Below are 17,343 nucleotides of genomic sequence, written 5' to 3' on the forward strand. Positions count from 1 at the left end.
TTGATGACTTCTCTCCAGAGGGAGCAGGGGAGGCACCCAAGATTAGGGTGGGGTTGCAGACATGGGCACTAGGTATCCCTAAGCCTTCCACATCTGGGGAGGTACAGAGGGGACTTCAGCCCAGGGTGCAGGGGATGGGAGTAATCTCAGTGTGTAGGGGCGCAGTCTGCAGGGGTAGGGGGACAAACTACCAGCCTATGTCAATGGGGAGTGGGGTGGGATCTCACCTGGCTGGAGAGTGGGAAGTCTGCCATAGCCCAGGCCAAAGCGGGGGGAGGGAAGGGGTTGGGGGATGTAGCCCAGGCCAATGAGGCTGATGTTTGGGAGCAGGGATGCTGGACCAGTCCCTGCAGCTGCCAAGGAGCCCACAGCTCATTCCAAACAACCTGACAGAGCTCTCCCCTACCACACTGAATCATTACCAAAGCTGGGGATAGAACCCAGGAGTCCTGGCCGGCTCTGTTGCCCTTCTCCAATAAGAACCAGCCCATTGTAAATTTCATCCTAAACACGGACAGATTCTAGTGAAATCAGAACTTTATTGAGTCAATACAAAAAAATCAAACAAATGCGTTAAAAGTCGCAGCGTCCCAGCTCTCAAGGTGGCCGCAAGCCACGCAGCATTTAACCCCGCATCCCTCTTTTCCCCACCCCAAGATAGCTTAAAGCCCCCCTGCCCTGAAGGGGTGCCAGGACCCACCCTGTTCATGGAAACAACCCATTCCCAACAGGACAGACCGGGGTGAAAAGGAGCTGTGGGAATTCCTGCTCCTTAGGATTACGCTGCACCGGGGTAGGGTGATGGAGCCCTGGGGTTTAGCAACAATAAAAGAATGGAGATATAATCTGCTAAATATCCAGGGAGGGAAGGACTGGGAGGGAGGGAGAGGGGGAAAAAGAACCCAGGAGTCCTGGCTCCCAGCACTTCCCTGCTCTAATTATTAGATCCCACTCCCTTCCCAAGAGTCCTGGCTCCCAGTCCCACTTGGAGGGGGAACGCGCAAATGGCATAAAGGAATGAGAACGTACAGAGCCCGGGACATTCATTTTTAAAAAGAGTGCTTAAAAGCCCCATATCTCACAGATTTCCCACCCCCATCCCGGGGGTGAAATCGAGGCAGCCGGGCGTGTGTGGGGGATTCTGATGGGTGAAACCACAGGACCATCTTCCAGTGGCAGATACAGTTAAGCCCAGGATAGACATGCGCAGAGACAGTCCTTTCATGGGGGGGGGGGGGGGAACGACTCCTTTCCCTGCCCTAATTACATCCCCCTACTTCAGATTCATCCCAAACCAATCATCAGACCCAAGTGAATTTCACATGCAGTGATGGGGGGCAGGAGAAGAAGCTGCTTGTGAGATTCACTGTGTCCCTCTCCCTCCTCCAATGGATGTAGGACCAGCCAGTACAAAGAGGCCACCACCCCAGGATCTGAGAGAGCAGTGTCGGGGGCAGAGAAAAGGGGGACACCGAACCAGGGCTGAGGTGGAACCGAATATCCTGTTTCTAAGAAAAATGGAGCCCAGCTGCCCACCAAGAGCCATGGTTGCTGGGTGGGGGCAGAGCTGAGGGCAGCACTTAAAAAAATCCTGCCCAAAATCAAAGAGCCCCGTGATCTGACAGACTGACAACACTGAGGCCTGGAATGGAACTGAATGTCCTAGACAAAGCCTAGATCACACCCGTAACATCAATGTAAGCACTAGGCCTACACTCTCTGGGAAAGACACCCCTGATCCTTGGGGCTGAGGAGAGAGAAATCAAGCCACAAGGAAAGGGCAGGGGGAGGTTTCACAAGCTGGGGTGGCTGTTTTGTCCCCATTCCCATCTCTGGAGACACCAGCAGCTAATCACTGGGTTGGCTCAGTGGTGCTCTGTCTGTTGGGGAAGGCGCCACAGAGAGGGATGAGAGCAGTGGGGAGGGATGAGGCGATCTGGGCTCTGAGAATCAGGGGTTCGAGCCCAACCCAGGGACACAATAAAAACAAACCACGTGGAGGTAAAATGCTTTTCTCTTTTTTTTAATAAATTTAAGAACCACCCCCTCCCCCCCGAATGCAGCAACTAAAACAAACTAAAAGGAAACGGGGCTACGAGTCATAATCTTCCTCCTCCTCATCCTGTGCTGGGGCAGGGGGTGCTGGCGCAGAGGGCATCATGGCAGGCAGGGCCGGGGGAACGGAGACAGGCATGGCCATGGTGGACTGTGGGGGGCAGGTGAAGTGCAAATATGGTGCCGGAGAGCTGGAGCCAGGGAGGAGAGAAGGAAGAAGGTTACTGTGGGGGGGGGAGATCATCTACCCCGTATCCCTCACCCCAACCCTTAGCCCAATCAGATCCATGGGCCCTTCCAGTATCCCCACCCTGGATTAGACCTATAGTCCCATCCAGTCTGGTAGCCACCCCCTCCATCAGTGCAACAAGCTCATCCAGCCTGGTATGCCCCTACCCCGTAACACAGTCCCCCAGAGGTCAGGCTCCATCTGATCATACTTACTGCTGTTAGGTTTCTAGTTATCACTACCCTTAAGTAGCTAATGCTCTGCTCTAACCACTAGATCCCACTCCCATCCCTGAATCAGGGATAGAACCCAGAAGTCTACCCCCCCTCCCCCAGTCCAAGATCTAAGCACTAGGCAGCACTGCCCAGCCCGTCAGCACTACTGAGCTGGCAGGCCCCGATTTGTACCTGGGAAAGTGGGTGGTGGGGCGGCTGGGGGGCGTGGACTGGGACGTCTCCTCCTCCCCATCGCTCTCGCTGTCCTCAGAATCCTCCTGTGGGGGCAGGGTAAGCAGGGGCTCAGCATGGAGATGGCACCATCTGAGGGACACAGTGACTGATGCTCCCCAGAGCTGGCCCCATGGGAAACTGAAGCAGAGAGAGGGGAAAAGGACGCAACCTGGTTCGGAATAGAACCCAAGAGTCCTGGCTCTCAGCACCGCCCCCTGCTGTAACCACCAGACCCTACACCCCTCCTGGGACACCCAGCCCATAGATCATACAGGGAGGCAGCCAGGAGGGGCAACCTCCAAAGACGGGGAGGGGACGGCATTCCAGACCCTTCACCATCTGTGCCCCACGGGGGACTACCCGTCTCACTCAGCTCCCCATGCACCTCAGCAAGGCTCAGCCAGAAGGGGGCACTGCTGCATGCAGGACGCAGCCTGTGGGCTGGGAGACACCTCCTGCCAGATTCACCTCCTGCTCGGAGTCCGTGCCTGACTGCTTCGGGTCCTTTCCTTTGCTGCCAGTGCCGCCGTTCTTCCGCCCACTGCCCGGCTTCCGGCCCCTACGTCCGGAGAGAGACCAAGAAATCATGGGGGCACTGCCAATGGATGGGGGCTCCAGCAGAGATTGGTGCAGAAGGAATCCCTTGACCGCATCCCAGGGTCACCCAGCCAGTCCCCGGACTCCACATCAGGGCTCCCGGCCACATACCACCCCAATGCCTTTCAGCAACGCTTTGGGATTCCACCTCCCAAGCTCCCAACCCAGCCACAGCACTCCCCACTGGGACAGTCACCTATGACGTGGGCCAGTCCCCCGCGGGATGCAACAGGGAAGAGGTATTTAGGAATTGCTTTGCCACATCACTGGAGTGTAGACATCTCTGGTGTGGGGCATGGTGGCGGAGTAACAACACACAGCAACACTGCACAGGTTCAGGGTAGGAAGCAAAGAGAAGCCCCACACCTAGTTCTGATGGCAGAGCGGGGGTCTTGGGAGGCAGAATGGAATCAGCAGAATGGGAATTGAGCTACGACACCGGAGTTCATTTCCAGATTCTTAGTGAAGTGCGATAGCATCTACAGTCACCACCACCGTCTGTCCACGTCTTCCTGCAGCACAGCACCCCCTAGTACTGTGCTGGGGCCAGCAGTGACTGAAAGGGGGCACTTCCGGTACTGAGTCCCACCCCGCCCCCTGCAGCACACTGGGGCATCAAGGCCAGCACTGGCTGTGAAGGGAGAGTGCTCTCTACTGAGCCCCTAGGGGCCTCATTCCCGGTGGCACACTGGGGCATCCATTGGCCAGCACTGGCTGTAAGGGAAGAGCACCCCCTACTGAGCCTCTGCCCCGCTCCCTGTAGCGCAGCGCCTCCTATTGCCCACCTCCTGGAGACCTTCTCGCCCTCAGCGTGGTTATCCTCCACATCTCCCTGCATGTCAGGCACCGAGGCTACCAGATCCTTGAGGAAGTCGAACTGCTGCTCCAGCTCTATGCACTGCTTCCTGCAGGGAGCGGAGAGCAGCTCAGACTCTGGGGGAAGGGACTGCAGCACCTCCACCCCCAGAAACCCTGGGGACCTGACCCCCAGCCCCTATTGGCTTCCTGAGGGCTACTAGAGACCCCCATGGTATATCCATCCCAGCTGGGGATGCAGTGTTCAAAGCCCCTCCTCCCCCTCCATAACAACACAATAATCACCATTACCTCCATGAGCCTCAGCCCTGCTCGGGATTAGTGCTTCACCCCCGCCTCCCACCCAGTTGAAAAGGGGGGAAACTGAGGCATAGAGGAGGGGAAGGGACTGTCCAGAAGTGCCACAGTGGCAAAGCGGGGAACCAAACCTAGGAGTCCTGGCTCCTAGCCCCCTGCTCCAAGAAAAGTGGGAGAGGTCTTTCTGTAGCAGGGCAGGTCTGCTTGTGGAGTAGATCTGGCATTTCTTTGCTCCAGTACTGCGGGGGTTAGGTCAGAAAGTCCCCAGCTGGGCAGAAGCGGGGGGAATGCAGGTGGAAGTAGGGTACTTACAGGTGAGAGGTGGTCATGGTCTTGGCATTTCTGGATTGTGTCACCTGACAGGCCTTCCTGAGGAGCGACTCCAGGAAGAGCTCCAGCGCCCGGGCTAGGGCAAGCCAAGGGTTAAGGGAACTCAGCACTGCGATCAGAACAGAACACTGCTTGTACTAGGATCATTGTTCATGTGGATAGAACCCAAGAATCCTGGCTCCCAGCCTTCCCCCATCCTGCTCTGACCCACTAGCCCTCCTCCCCTCCCAGAGGTGGGGATAGAACCAGAAGACCTGGCTCCCAGTCCCTCTCATCCCCCCAGTCTAAGACCATCTCCCTCCCAGAGCTAGGAGAGAACCCAGGAGTTATGACTTCCAGCCTCCTCCCGCCACTAGATGAGCTACCTCTGATTCTCTGTCTAACCTGCTGTTGTAATTAGCCACCAGCCAGGGCATTGAAACCTACAGGATGATGACCCAAGCCTGGCTGAGAGGGAGATTCCTCAGGATTGGCCAGACCACAAGGCAACAATTGGGGTTTCAGGAGTGGGAGCTGGGCAACACAGCACTCCCAAGGATACATATTATGACAGGGACGGCAGCGGCCACCTTCCCAATCTCCTCATCTGTCTGCATGATCTTCTTGATCCGGGCCTGGAGGGGAGACAAGAAGAAATAGTTAATATCAGGGGTGGGGTGTCCCACTCTCCTATCAACATTCAGTGCCAGGGACATGGCTGTGTGGACCAGAGAGAGTGCCCCCTAGAGGGGAAAGGCACCATAACTCATTCGCCATTCCCCTGAACCAGCCAGTCTGCTGCCCTAACAGCAAAAGGCCCCAGATCCCATTCCATGCCCCCTGGAACCAGACAGTCCCTGACCTAGGGCTAGATTTGTACTCCCAGGCCCTCTGCTCTAACCGCTCGACCCCACTCCTCTCAAGTGACTTTAGATCCCCGGACACAGGTGCCATGCACCTCTCCAATTCATACATTACATTGTCACCCCTTCCCTGGGTCATCCTTCCCTGCGTCCCCAGGAAGGTGGTTGCTCCCGCGGGGGTTGACACAAGAGCAAAGCCTCCATGGGTCACTGGCTCCTCAGCCTCTGTGGTGACTAGGGGACTGTGGGTGGTTGTCAGGCAGGGGCCAAGGCTGAGAACTGTCAACTTGTTCCATGCTTGCCCAACCCCCATGGAACATCACCTCTACCCAAGGGCACTGGTAGCCTCACACCAGAGCTATTCCCTGCCCCGATTATGGCTCTGTGTGCCCTTCTTGTGCCCTGTGGCTTAGCAGTGCAGCAGGGCCTCCTGTTTCCCCTCACAAGATAGTGTCCAGACTCGCGATCCACCCCTCCGGATGCAGAATCAACGCCCTTTTCTCCACTGGACTGGATTGTGTCGAAACCAAAGGATGTTTGTGTCCATGTCACAAGGCAATAATATCTCCTACCCGCAGCTAAGGGGCAAACCACAAGGTGTCAGCTGTCACAACCCAGGCATAAATTGTGAGGACCAAAGCTGAGCACAAGCCATTGAAAATAAATCTGATCTGAGATTGGGAGCTTCCTTGTTGTGCTGGGCACTGACCAGACCCCATCCCGAGATTAGGGGACCCCCATTGTGCCAGGCACTGCATGGACCCTGACCCAAGTTCAGGGCCCTTGTTGCACCAAGCACTTCACAGACACAGAGTGAGGCAGTCATTGCCCTACAGAGCTCACAGTCTAAATAGAGGAAGTTTTATCCTCAGATTACAGATGGAGAAACTGAGGCACTAAGAGACATGTCTTGCCCAAAGTCACAGCCAGGCTCTGAACACAGATCTCCAGCCCCATCCCGGTGCCTTAACCACAAAGTCTGAACCATAGCTTTGGGAACTGACGGGGGATGGGGACTAGATTCAGTTTGCTGCCAACTCCTATGATCTTACCATCAATTTCACAGTATAAATACCCAGCTTGTAGACTCAAGAGATGCAGGAAGAATCACAGGTTTTATTTAAAGCTTAACATCTTGACCCTTAAAAGCTCCTCCCCAGCAGCCCAAAAGGCAAATAAAATACCCCCCCATTGATATTTTTTTTAAAGGCCTGATCCTGGATTTTTAATCATTTGAAGATGGCAAAGCAGATTTCAGTCATTTGGTGGGGGGGCGGGGGGAGGGAGGAGGAAGGTTCCCCATTTGGCATCAGGGACCCTAACCCAGGAAAGGAGGAAATGAAACTGACAGAGAAGAGAAGGTGAAACTGACCAGGATGCTTTCAGCTCCCCATCCTACCCCACTGCTGAAGATGTGACAAAGATAGAAAAGGCATGCTTTGTGGTGTGAGTAGGCCCCACTGAATCCCAGGGGAAAAGGAGGCCTATAAACAGTAAATCTATCCACTTCTTCCACAGTAGCAGCCCCCTCCTGCCATTCCAATAAGAACCTTTCGCCTTTTGACGGAGGCCCTCCGCCCTACAGTAGAGTCCCCGGGGAGGCGGGTCCGGAATTAACCCATTTTATGTGAAGGTGGGCAGAGGGAAGTGTCCCTTCCACCCTTACCAGGACAGCACAGATGGCAGTGCTGGGGCTAGAACCCAGGAGTCCTGGCTCCCATGCACCCTGCCTTCCCCCGCACACCCCTCTGGCCACGTTGTAACCCACTAGACCCCATTCCCCACCCAGAACCAGGGATAGAACCCAAGAATCCTAAGGCAGACCACAGTCCCACTGGACAGGAGAGTCTGAACGGCACACATTTCCCCTGTTGGCCCACCAGAGATGGTGTCCCAAAGGATAGGTGGGGGGAATTCACCATCCTTTGGAGGGGGAAAAGAGAGTCTCTGTGTGAGGGAGGAAGTTCATAATGGTTAGGGGGGTGTTCATGAAGAGCCAGACCCCTATATGGGTTGGGGGCACTGACCAGAGAGGTCATGGGAGGGGAGATCAGGAAGGGGGTTCCCAGAGGATCCCTGAAGAGGTGGGAGATCAACATAATGAGTCCAGATCATAGGGGGAAGGGTCTTCAGAGGGAAGGGGCATCCTTGTGGGGATTACCAGTGGGTGGTATGAGGTGGAATCCCTATATGGGGCAGTGGGGATCCCTGTAGGGGAAAGAGGGTAGTAGGAAAATCCTTATGGGACAGCAGGGGAGTCCTATATAGGATGCACGCAGTAAAGGGAGAAGTGGATAGTGCAAGCATGTCTCTGAGGGGGACAGGGGACCCTATAAAAGAGGAGGCAGCAGGAGCATCCCTATGGGGGCACTTTGTGGGAAGAAGACAATGTTGGACTGAGACCAGTAAAGGGAGGCAAGGGAAGGAAGAGGAAGACTGGGCCTGGGAGGTCCAGGCTTTGGGACAAAGAGGCTGGGTGCTAGAGGGATGCTAGGCCGGCCCAGGGGGGTCAGGTTAGGGTGACGGGGGGGGGCGCTAGGTCAGGCCGGGGGTGCCGGCTGGGGGTGGGTGGGTTAGGGGTGCCAGGGGGGAGGCGCTAGACCGGCCCAGGGGCTGGGGTTAGGGGTGCTGAGAGGGTGCTAGGCGGGCCCGGGGGCTGGGGTTAGGGGTGCTGAGGGCGTGCTAGGCGGGCCCGGGGGCTGGGGTTAGGGGTGCCGGGGGGGCGCTAGGCGGGCCCGGGGGCTGGGGTTAGGGGTGCCGGGGGGGGGGGCGCTAGGCCAGCCCGGGGGCTGGGGTTAGGGGTGCCGGGGGGGGGGGGCGCTAGGCCGGCCCGGGGGCTGGGGTTAGGGGTGCCGGGGGGGGGGGGCGCTAGGCCGGCCCGGGGGCTGGGGTTAGGGGTGCCGGGGGGGGGCGCTAGGCCGGCCCGGGGGCTGGGGTTAGGGGTGCCGGGGCGGGGGAGGGCTAGGCCGGCCCCGGAAGCTGGGGTTGGGGTGCCGGGGCGGGGGAGGGCTAGGCCGGCCCCGGGAGCTGGGGTTGGGGTGCCGGGGCGGGGGAGGGCTAGGCCGGCCCCGGGAGCTGGGGTTGGGGTGCCGGGGCGGGGGAGGGCTAGGCCGGCCCCGGGAGCTGGGGTTAGGGGTGCCGGGGCGGGGGGGGGCTAGGCCGGCCCCGGGAGCTGGGGTTAGGGGTGCCGGGGCGGGGGGGGGGCTAGGCCGGCCCCGGGAGCTGGGGTTAGGGGTGCCGGGGCGGGGGGGGGCTAGGCCGGCCCCGGGAGCTGGGGTTAGGGGTGTCGGGGGGGGCGCTAGGCCGGCCCGGTGGCTGGGGGGGGCTAGGCCGGCCCCGGGAGCTGGGGTTAGGGGTGTCGGGGGGGGGGCTAGGCCGGCCCGGGGGCTGGGGTTAGGGGGGCCGGGGCGGGGGGGGGGCTAGGCCGGCCCCGGGAGCTGGGGTTAGGGGTGTCGGGGGGGGGCTAGGCCGGCCCGGGGGCTGGGGTTAGGGGGGCCGGGGCGGGGGGGGGGGCTAGGCCGGCCCCGGGAGCTGGGGTTAGGGGTGTCGGGGGGGGCGCTAGGCCGGCCCGGGGGCTGGGGTTAGGGGTGTCGGGGGGGGCGCTAGGCCGGCCCGGGGGCTGGGGTTAGGGGTGTCGGGGGGGGCGCTAGGCCGGCCCGGGGGCTGGGGTTAGGGGTGCCGGGGCGCGGGGGGCGCTAGGCCGGCTCGGGAGCTGGGGCTGGGGGGGCCGAGGGTGGCGCTAGGCCGGGCTGGAGTTTGGGGTGCCGGCCGGGAGGCTCGGGCCCGCACTCACCGGCGGGAAGCGCGCGTTGTATTTCTTTTTCTTGCTCGGCATCGCGGGGCTCGGGCTCGGGCTCAGGCTCCAGCAGCGGCAGCAGCGACCCCCGCCCGCCCCGCTCCACCCTGCCGGCTCCCGGCGTCGCCTGCCGCCGAACCGGCCGCCAGGGTCCTAGCGCCGCCGGAACACTCCAGCGCCGGGCTGACTCCATCCACTGCCCTGCCCCCCGGACTCCTCCCTTTTCCAGCCGCCCCCCGGCACAGGGGGCCCCCTCGTCCCTAGCACAGGTGCCACCCTGTGACTCTCCTTCGTCCCCCGTCCCCGGTCTCCCCATCCCCGCCCCCCGGAACTGGTGCCCCCACCGCATTTTCTCCGTTCTCCCGGGACCGGGTCCTGCAATGGCACCTCCAGGGCCAGCCCTTGTCTCCCCGCCTGCCTCAGGGTCCCCCTCCCCGCAGTGCCAGGACCTGGGGGCTCACAACTCTGCTCTCTCTACCACCCACCAAGACGGGTGTCCTCCATCTGCTTTTCCACCTCTCCTCTCTTCTCCCCCTTCCAGCCCCCCCAAGAAAAAGCAGATCTTACAGCCCCTCCTCCATGCTGGAGACGCCTGGAGTCCCCCATCACGGAGGCCTTTCAAGAGCCGCCCAGTTCTTGAGACATGGGCTCCCTGGGATTGTTTGCTCCCCAGCAACTCCCCATCCCTGGAAGATGGAGGATCCCCACCACCAGGTTGACCCTCACCGCCAGAGATGGGGGTCTATGAAATCCCTGTGTCTTCCCCCCTCCCCATGGAGGGTCTCAGGCAAGCTCCCTTTCCCTGAGCAGGTAGATTGGGTCTGAGGTTCTCCTTACCCCTGGAGCACTAAGGATGGCAGAGGGACTCTGCTTTTGCACTGATGTACATAAGAACGGCCAAAGGCTTCTTGTCTTCCAACAGTGGCCGACACCAGGGGCCCCCGAAGGAATGTCCTTGGAGGGATAGCTCAGTGGTTTGAGCATTGGCCTGCTAAACCCAGGGTTGTGAGTTCAATCCTTGAAGGGGCCATTTAGGGATCTGGGTCAAAAATTGGGGATTGGCCCTGTTTTGAGCAGGGGGTTGGACTAGATGACCTCCTGAGGTCCCTTCCAACCTGGATATTCTATGATTGGCTCTTTCCCCTGCTCTCAGCCATGTGCCCCGCTACATGGGAGCCCTGTATAAAGAGTCCCTGTGTCCCATTCCAGAGGTGGCTGCATCTCATCACCTGGTGAGGCGTCCCTGTCTCATGGCCCCAGAGGGGGGTTTAACACCCATTATTCCCACAGAACAGCGCTCAGGGTCATACTACTGGCCCGCCACTGGCTTGGGCCCTCTGCGATGCCTTGCTTGACTTTCCGCCATAGGCCACCTCAAAACCAGCTGCAGCCTGGCCCCACGAGCCTGAGCACGCACACAGACAGTGGAGCGCGCTGGAGTCACAGCCACAAACTGCTGGGCGGGGGGAGGGGGCTCAGGCTGGAGCGGATTGGTTGCTTTAGCCCCGCCCCCATCCACCAGCGAATCCGCTTCCGTACACTAGGTCCCGCCCCCTACCTGATTAGTCCCCTCCCACTCCACCCTTAGTTCTACCACATCCGGGTCTTTCACTTCGTCCCTCCTGGCTCCACGTTTCCCCATCCGGGTTAGGCCGAGGCCCCGCCCCCGTGGTCGTTACCCCCGTGTGAGGCGGAGCGGGCAGGCTGCAGTATGGGGGCGGTCGGGAGCTGAGCGCGGGAAGGGGCTGGTGAGGCTGGGCCCTGGGCGGGCGCTTGCGGAGCTGTCTCGGGAGGGGCGCAGCGGCGCTGCGGGGGAAGGAGGGGGCGTGGCGGGCGCGCGGGAGGGGTGTCCCCTGCCGTCGTGTGCAGCCCTGGAGGGGCCCGCGGGCTTTGCTCCGCGTTCGCTCAGAGTGAAAGGGGGGCTGGGTTCTCTTCCCAGCTTCTGGGGGGGGAGTGGGCTCTGTTGGGCTAGACTGGGGGGGGGGAGAGCAGGACTCCTGGGTTCTCTTCCCAGCTTCTGGAGTGGGCTCTGGTGGGTTCGAATGGGGGTGGGGGGTGGGGAGCAGGACTCCTGGGTTCTCTTCCCAGCTCTGCGTCAGAGCTGCTGCGTGGATGAGTCCCTTCGTCTTTCAGTTTATCCCATCTGTAATAAAGAGGTTAATGATACTAACTTCCACTGTCTCTCCCTAAGATGAGACGTATCTCATTCTGTACCCCCAGCAGCATCTCCTGAGGGAAGAAGAGTCATAACCCTCAAATTGACACTGTGCTATGACAATCTAGGGATCTTCAGGGTGGGGGAGTATCACTAAGTGGCACGGGACAAGCCATTTCAAGTGCTCTTGGTCTGACAAAGGAACGGATGTTGCTGGCCTGAGTACATGAAGTGTTTGTGTCGTGCCCCCTGCCTTTCCCACTGTATTGTGTGGGGCAGGGTCCCCATATGGAAGTGGCTGAGTGCAGCTGATCTAGGACAAGTTTAAAAGACACAGTGGGCGATCTGGAGTTTATATCCTGTTGGCATGGCTGTGTTTCTAACTGGGCTGTACAGATCATTTAGTGTGCTCTGCTCCCTGTCCTCCACGGTGAGCCATGATTTTTCTTTAATAGGAAAGTCGAAGCAGCATCTTTGTGGGGCATGTACAGCAAGCAGCCTGCCACACACATCCTCAGTTGGGTTTCCAGGTGGTCTTTACATTAGTGTTGCTCGTTCCAAGCCCTTGATTGCTCATCCTGCATTTGGATACCCATCCTGCATTGTGTTCACTTCCCCAGAAGCCCACGAATAGCAGGTAAATTATTCTGGTTCATGGATGGGAACTAATGGGGTACCTCAATCAACAGTGGGCAAGGACCCCGTGGGATGGGCTATAGGGGACAGTCCTGCTGTGGGGGGGATGGGAGCTAATGGACGGTCTCCATCCATAGTGAGCAGACCCCTGGAGGAGATGGGGGGTACTAATGGGAGTGGGGGAAATCTCTGTTCATACTGGGTAGGGTCCTGGGGGAGGGACTCTAGCGGTTGATTCTGTCCTGGGTCCTGCTATGGAGATTGGGCTAGATGGTGCACCATCGTGTTGCTTCCCATCTCCCTGACCCTTCCATCCTAGGTTCCACTCCTCCACAGGCCAGTGAGCGATGTCAGACCAGGATGATGGTGACGTGGGGAAGGGAGGGGCCTTCTCGGCCGAGCACCTGGCCGCTGAGTCCATGGCAGCTGACATGGATCCCTGGGTGGTGTTTGATGCACGAAAGACCCCACGGGCCGAGTTCGAGGAGTGGCTGCAGACCTACCAGCCCTCGCGAGTGTCTCGTTTTGGGGACCCCGAGCGCCGCACTGAGCCTGTGGGCTGGATTGCCATCTACGGTCCAAACTACTGTCCAGAGTCAGGTGATGTGGTGGGGCTGCAGGAGGCCTGGGAGCGGCTCCAGATCAGTGGGCGCCACGTCACCTTCGACACCATCCGCGAGCTGGCGCTCAACCACTGCGTCCTCACCGGCAAGTGGCTGATGCACCTGGATACCGGCTTCAAGGTGGACCATGCCTGGAGTGGCATCGCCCGCTCAGTGTTGGAGGGGCGCTTTGGGGTGGCCAAAGTCAGCCCCTGCTACCCCAACTCGGACCGCAAGCATGTCATCTGCATCTACACGGACGACTTCACCAACGAGGAGAAGGTGATGGATGCGGACGCTGCCATCCGGGGCACTGGTGTCAAGTGCCTGCTCTCCTACAAGCCTGATGTCTACACCTACCTAGGCATCTACCGGGACAATCGCTGGCACCTCTGCCCCACCATCTATGAGAGCAAGTTCGACCTCGAGTGCATCCCCCGCCGCTCTCGCATCATCAACAAAGTCAGCAACACTGAGGTGACTTAGACTGGGCCCCGCTCCCCATCTGGCAGTTCCGCCTTTCCCCTTTCCAGTACGGGCAGCTGGCACCAATGCCTCCCAACTGTGCTCTGAAACTAACTGCATTTTGATTGGTCTGTTTGGTGTGGCCTGCCCTTAATGTACATAGAACCTAGCGTGGATTGGAGGCCCCACACAGACTACAAATCCCAGCATGCAATGCTCCTCACTTAGTCTCCCTCTTTCGAAGGACAGGTGCTCTGCTAGTAACTGCCGCTAGCTGAGATCCTTAAGTAAGCAGGGAGGAGAATTGGCTGCTGGGAGATGGAGTCTCTGCTGGTCACACCTCTGTTAAAGATGACAGTGGACTATCTTGCAGGATTCTCAGCCACGTTTGGCACACTCATGCATGATGCAGCACTGGCCATGCCGCTAGGTGTCTCTCTACTAATGAGGTTCTCCCTGTTTCCCTGGAAAACCACCTCTGCTCCTCTGAGCTGCAGTCACATGGATAGAAGACTCAGGAGGTTCTTGTCATCAGCTGGCACTGTCCCTTTAAATTCCCAAAGCCCATGGGGTTTGCTGGTGCCACTCTGCATGCTTAACTCCTTCATGGTCTGTGTGCTATCGTATAGCTGAGGGCTAGGGCTGTGGGTTCAACTCACCACAACCACCTTCCAGTGCCGCTTGTATGTTGAAAGCACCACGGCTCCCAGCAGCCTGTCCTTTAGGAAAGCCTTTTCCATGAGACACAGAGCTCACTCAGTAGAGGAGGCAATCCTGAGCTCTGCTCATACAGCAGCAGCTGGGTGATGTTTCCAACAGCCTTCTCACTAACTAGTTCTCTCTCTAGCCCTTGCAGTCCCTCATTGGAGGGGAAAAAGTGGCCACATGAAAGAGGCCACAGTCAGGTCGGTGCAGGGCCCATTAAGGTGTCTGAGGGTGACAGGAGCAGGGCCATGGCTCTTGGAAAACAGGAGGAAGTAGTAGGTGTCCCACTGCCACCCATGCTAAGTACTGTAGATCCTTCACTGAGCCTGTTCCCCATACAGCTCTCAGAACATAGTGTCTGTGCACACACATCTCTGGCTCTTCCTGCCCTGGAAAAGGGCTGTGTGTCAAGTCCCCTGAACAGCGCAGATTGTTTCTGTTAACCCCCCTTTTGGGGACATCTAACAACCAAAGGGGGTATAAATACAGCACTGGAGCCCCTCTGCCTGCTTTAGGAGCCATGAATGGCTGCTGTCTCCTTGCCCAGAGGCCTGCTCTGCTGTATGCAAAGGTTGTCTTTAAAATGCCTCTCCTGGGGCCTTGAGCATGTTGAATCCTGAACCGCTCTGGTGGGGAAGGGGAAGCAGGAAGGAACCTTGGGGCTCCTGGGGATGACAGTGGAGCAAGGGATTGCTGAGGGGTTTGGGTCTTTCCTGCAGGATGTGTTTCTCCCAGCTGTTCAATGGGTGTTTGAGCTGTAAACAGGATTAATAAAAACAACTCTCCACTGAATCGGGTTCTGTTTCTTGGGGTAAAGAGGCCACAACACCCTGGTGGGTCAGGTCCAATGCCAGCTGGGTGGCCCAAGCACCATTAGCATCCCCCCTTCTGTGCAAAGGGAGGGGCATGTCCTGTGTCCCTGCAAGTAGCAGCCCTCCTGCTGGGGAGGGAGAATTGGAGGAGGGCCTTGCTGTGGGACATATGAAAGCTCCTCTCACACAGTCCTAGCCTCTTGCTTGATGACTGGGGTTAAGGCAGCCTGGTGCAGAGATGCCTCTGCAGGATAATGGGGGGAGAAGAATCAAATAGGGAGTCCCTGGAGGGGTGCATGTGAGGGTGTGTGTGGGAGGGGGTACTGAGTGTAATATATAGGCTGTGCATTAGCCAGCAGGTGGCACCACCAGCATCCAAAATGATGGGCTGGAAGAGGGAGGAGCATGAGCTGACACCTAGTGGCTGGGAGTTCCCTTTAGTTACAACCCTGGATGATGTGTTTGCATCCCCAGCCCAGCAGTCCTCACTTCTGTCTCCCCACCTACAGCTGGGCCTAGAACCCAGGAGCCTTGATTCCCAATCCCACCCCATCCTCTGAACAGGTAATGGCACCTCCAAGATGGCCCAATTAAGTACAAAAGTACTACAACAACCGTGCTCTTTCCCCCACTCCCCCCAGCCATGCCTGTTACTAACTTGGGCTGGGGGCTAAGTGGCATTAGGGTTGAAGCAGGGAGAGGGAACAGGGATCCCTGTAGTTTCTTACTTGGATTTCAGCTTTAAGCTCAACACTGGGCCAAGAGCCATCTCTGAATTCTTGGGGTCTAGAAGCTGGGGAAGAGACCCCCTGCCCCAAAACCAGACCGACCCATCATCTTCCCCCTGAGCCACCAGTGGATCCATTCCATTATGTTCCCTATAAGTCACAGTGGACCTGGGACACATTTCTGCTGCCTTGTCCTCTGCTCTTTGGCTAGTTGAGAGGAAAAAAGCTGGAGTGGTGGATTTCTACTTGATGTTTCATAGAGTTCAAGGCAAGAAGGGACCATTAGATCATCCAGGCTGATGCTCTGGACTATCACAAGCCATTCAGTTCCACCCAGTTACCCCTGTATTGACTCCAGTGACTTGAGTTAGACCAAATCATTTCAGTCCTCAGGAGACTAATCTGTTGGGGACCCTGTTCTCTGCCCAGGGCTCACAAGTCCCTTGTGATGGCAGGGAATTGATGTGAAACATGCTCAGATGATCTTAGCAGGTGACCCATGCCACAGAGGAAGGTGAAAACCCCAAAGGTCCCTGCCAATCTGACCTGGGGGAAATTCCTTCTCAGCCCTTAATCTGGTGATCAGATGGACCCTGTGCAACTGGGCCAGACCCATCAGCCTGGCAGCTAGAGGATTTGCTTTAGAATGCCAGGTTGGATGCCCTTGGAATATGGGAACTCCCACCAAATTTCACTGCAGAATTGAAGGGGGAGGAGAGATGAGCAGCGAGAACAATCTAAGGCATGGTAGGAAAACACTCTGGAAGGAAGGTCAGGAGCGTTCATCTTCAAGAGGGGAGAAAAGGATATAAAATTATGGGAGAGGTGGCAGTGGGGCACTTTGGCTTGCTCTGGCTTGTGGCCCAAAGAGCTAACTGATGAACAGCAAAGCTCTAGGTCTAGTTAGCCTGGGGAACTCTATCAGAGGGCTGCATTGAGGCTGCAAATTTATGACTGAAAGAGCAAGTGGCCATTTATCTGGATAAGAACAGCCAGTTACTATGGGATATTAAACTGATGCTTCATCTTAAGTTGCTCTCAAAAATTAGGGGGCAGGATGAGACTTTCATAGGACAGATTATGTCACAGTTGCTACTGGCAGGTTCTTGCACCTGGTTCTGGCTGCTGTCAGAGACCAGACCTAGGACTAGATGGGGCTGATCTGGCATTTCTTACAAGGGTGGGGGTGAGTCCTGAACAAGGGGTTTTCTGATGAAGTGTTTCCACAAAACAGGAATTAAATTGGCTTAAAAGTGGAAGGGGGGAGTGTGAATGGTCAGTGTTATGACACCACATTCCTACCACACACTCCATCCCCCTCCTCCCTGGGAACAAGACCATAATTTAAAGGCTAACAATTAAGCAAGTCTTTTTGTTTTAAACCATTTTCTGGCCACCTCTTAGAACAGCAAAAACAGGGTGAAGCCTCTTTGCTCCCCACAGCCCAGGGTGTATGGCCAGATTCTGACCTGTTAGCCAGATCTGGAGCGAGGACATTGACTGCAATGGGGGACATGTTGGATTCTCAGAGAGAATCTCTCTCAGAGAAAGGCCAGAGCATAAGATTTGAGGTCTAACTTCACCCACACTCCTAGGGGTGCTCTGAGTTCAGTGAGAAAGATCTGGCCCTAACTTCACCCCCACACCTGGAGTCACTCCAGTTCAAAGAGCAAGATCCAGTCCACAGTCAAGATAACAATTCTGACCTGGCCCACTCTCCCCCCTGCGTCAACTGGCTTCACTCACACACCCATGACATACCCATGCAGCCCCTGCAGGAGGTGCTGGAGCTACACTAGTACCAGCTCAATTCTGGGAGCGATGCTGAG

At 57.7% G+C, this 17,343-nt stretch overlaps 2 protein-coding genes across 3 annotated transcripts; one reads left to right on the plus strand and one right to left on the minus strand.

Annotated features, from left to right (window-relative positions):
- Nucleotides 1-1,996: 1,996 nt before the first annotated feature.
- On the minus strand, nt 1,997-9,565 carry DRAP1 (DR1 associated protein 1). 2 transcript variants are annotated; one of them, XM_077822500.1, is made up of 7 exons: nt 9,409-9,564; nt 5,315-5,387; nt 4,756-4,849; nt 4,116-4,235; nt 3,202-3,292; nt 2,692-2,777; nt 1,997-2,246 (listed from the first exon to the last, which is right to left on the minus strand). In XM_077822500.1, the coding sequence occupies exons 1-7, from the start codon at nt 9,448-9,450 to the stop codon at nt 2,093-2,095; spliced, it is 660 nt and encodes a 219-aa protein (XP_077678626.1). In that variant the 5' UTR covers nt 9,451-9,564; the 3' UTR covers nt 1,997-2,092. The 2 variants fall into 2 exon arrangements, with proteins under 2 accessions (XP_077678626.1, XP_077678627.1); XM_077822501.1 differs by lacking the exon at nt 4,116-4,235 and having other exon boundaries at nt 9,409-9,565.
- A 1,463-nt stretch (nt 9,566-11,028) lies between these two features.
- C7H11orf68 (chromosome 7 C11orf68 homolog) lies at nt 11,029-14,766 on the plus strand. The gene is made up of 3 exons (XM_077822503.1): nt 11,029-11,159; nt 12,022-12,203; nt 12,522-14,766. The coding sequence occupies exon 3, from the start codon at nt 12,550-12,552 to the stop codon at nt 13,288-13,290; it is 741 nt and encodes a 246-aa protein (XP_077678629.1). The 5' UTR covers nt 11,029-11,159; nt 12,022-12,203; nt 12,522-12,549; the 3' UTR covers nt 13,291-14,766.
- Nucleotides 14,767-17,343: the final 2,577 nt, after the last annotated feature.

This window comes from Eretmochelys imbricata, chromosome 7 (assembly GCF_965152235.1).
Source record: "Eretmochelys imbricata isolate rEreImb1 chromosome 7, rEreImb1.hap1, whole genome shotgun sequence".
Taxonomy (NCBI): domain Eukaryota; kingdom Metazoa; phylum Chordata; order Testudines; family Cheloniidae; genus Eretmochelys; species Eretmochelys imbricata.

What these genes read in the sequence shown, in the direction of transcription:
- DRAP1 (XM_077822500.1), bottom strand. Translation starts at nt 9,450, where the DNA reads ATGCCGAGCAAGAAAAAGAAATACAACGCGCGCTTCCCGCCG. An exon ending in TGCCGTCCCTGTCATAATAT is followed by an intron (nt 4,850 to 5,314) that starts GTATCCTTGGGA and finishes GGCTTGCCCTAG; the next exon opens with CCCGGGCGCTGGAGCTCTTC. An exon ending in CCCACCACCCACTTTCCCAG is followed by an intron (nt 2,247 to 2,691) that starts GTACAAATCGGG and finishes CCCTGGCTCCAG; the next exon opens with CTCTCCGGCACCATATTTGC.
- C7H11orf68 (XM_077822503.1), top strand. Translation starts at nt 12,550, where the DNA reads ATGTCAGACCAGGATGATGGTGACGTGGGGAAGGGAGGGGCCTTCTCG.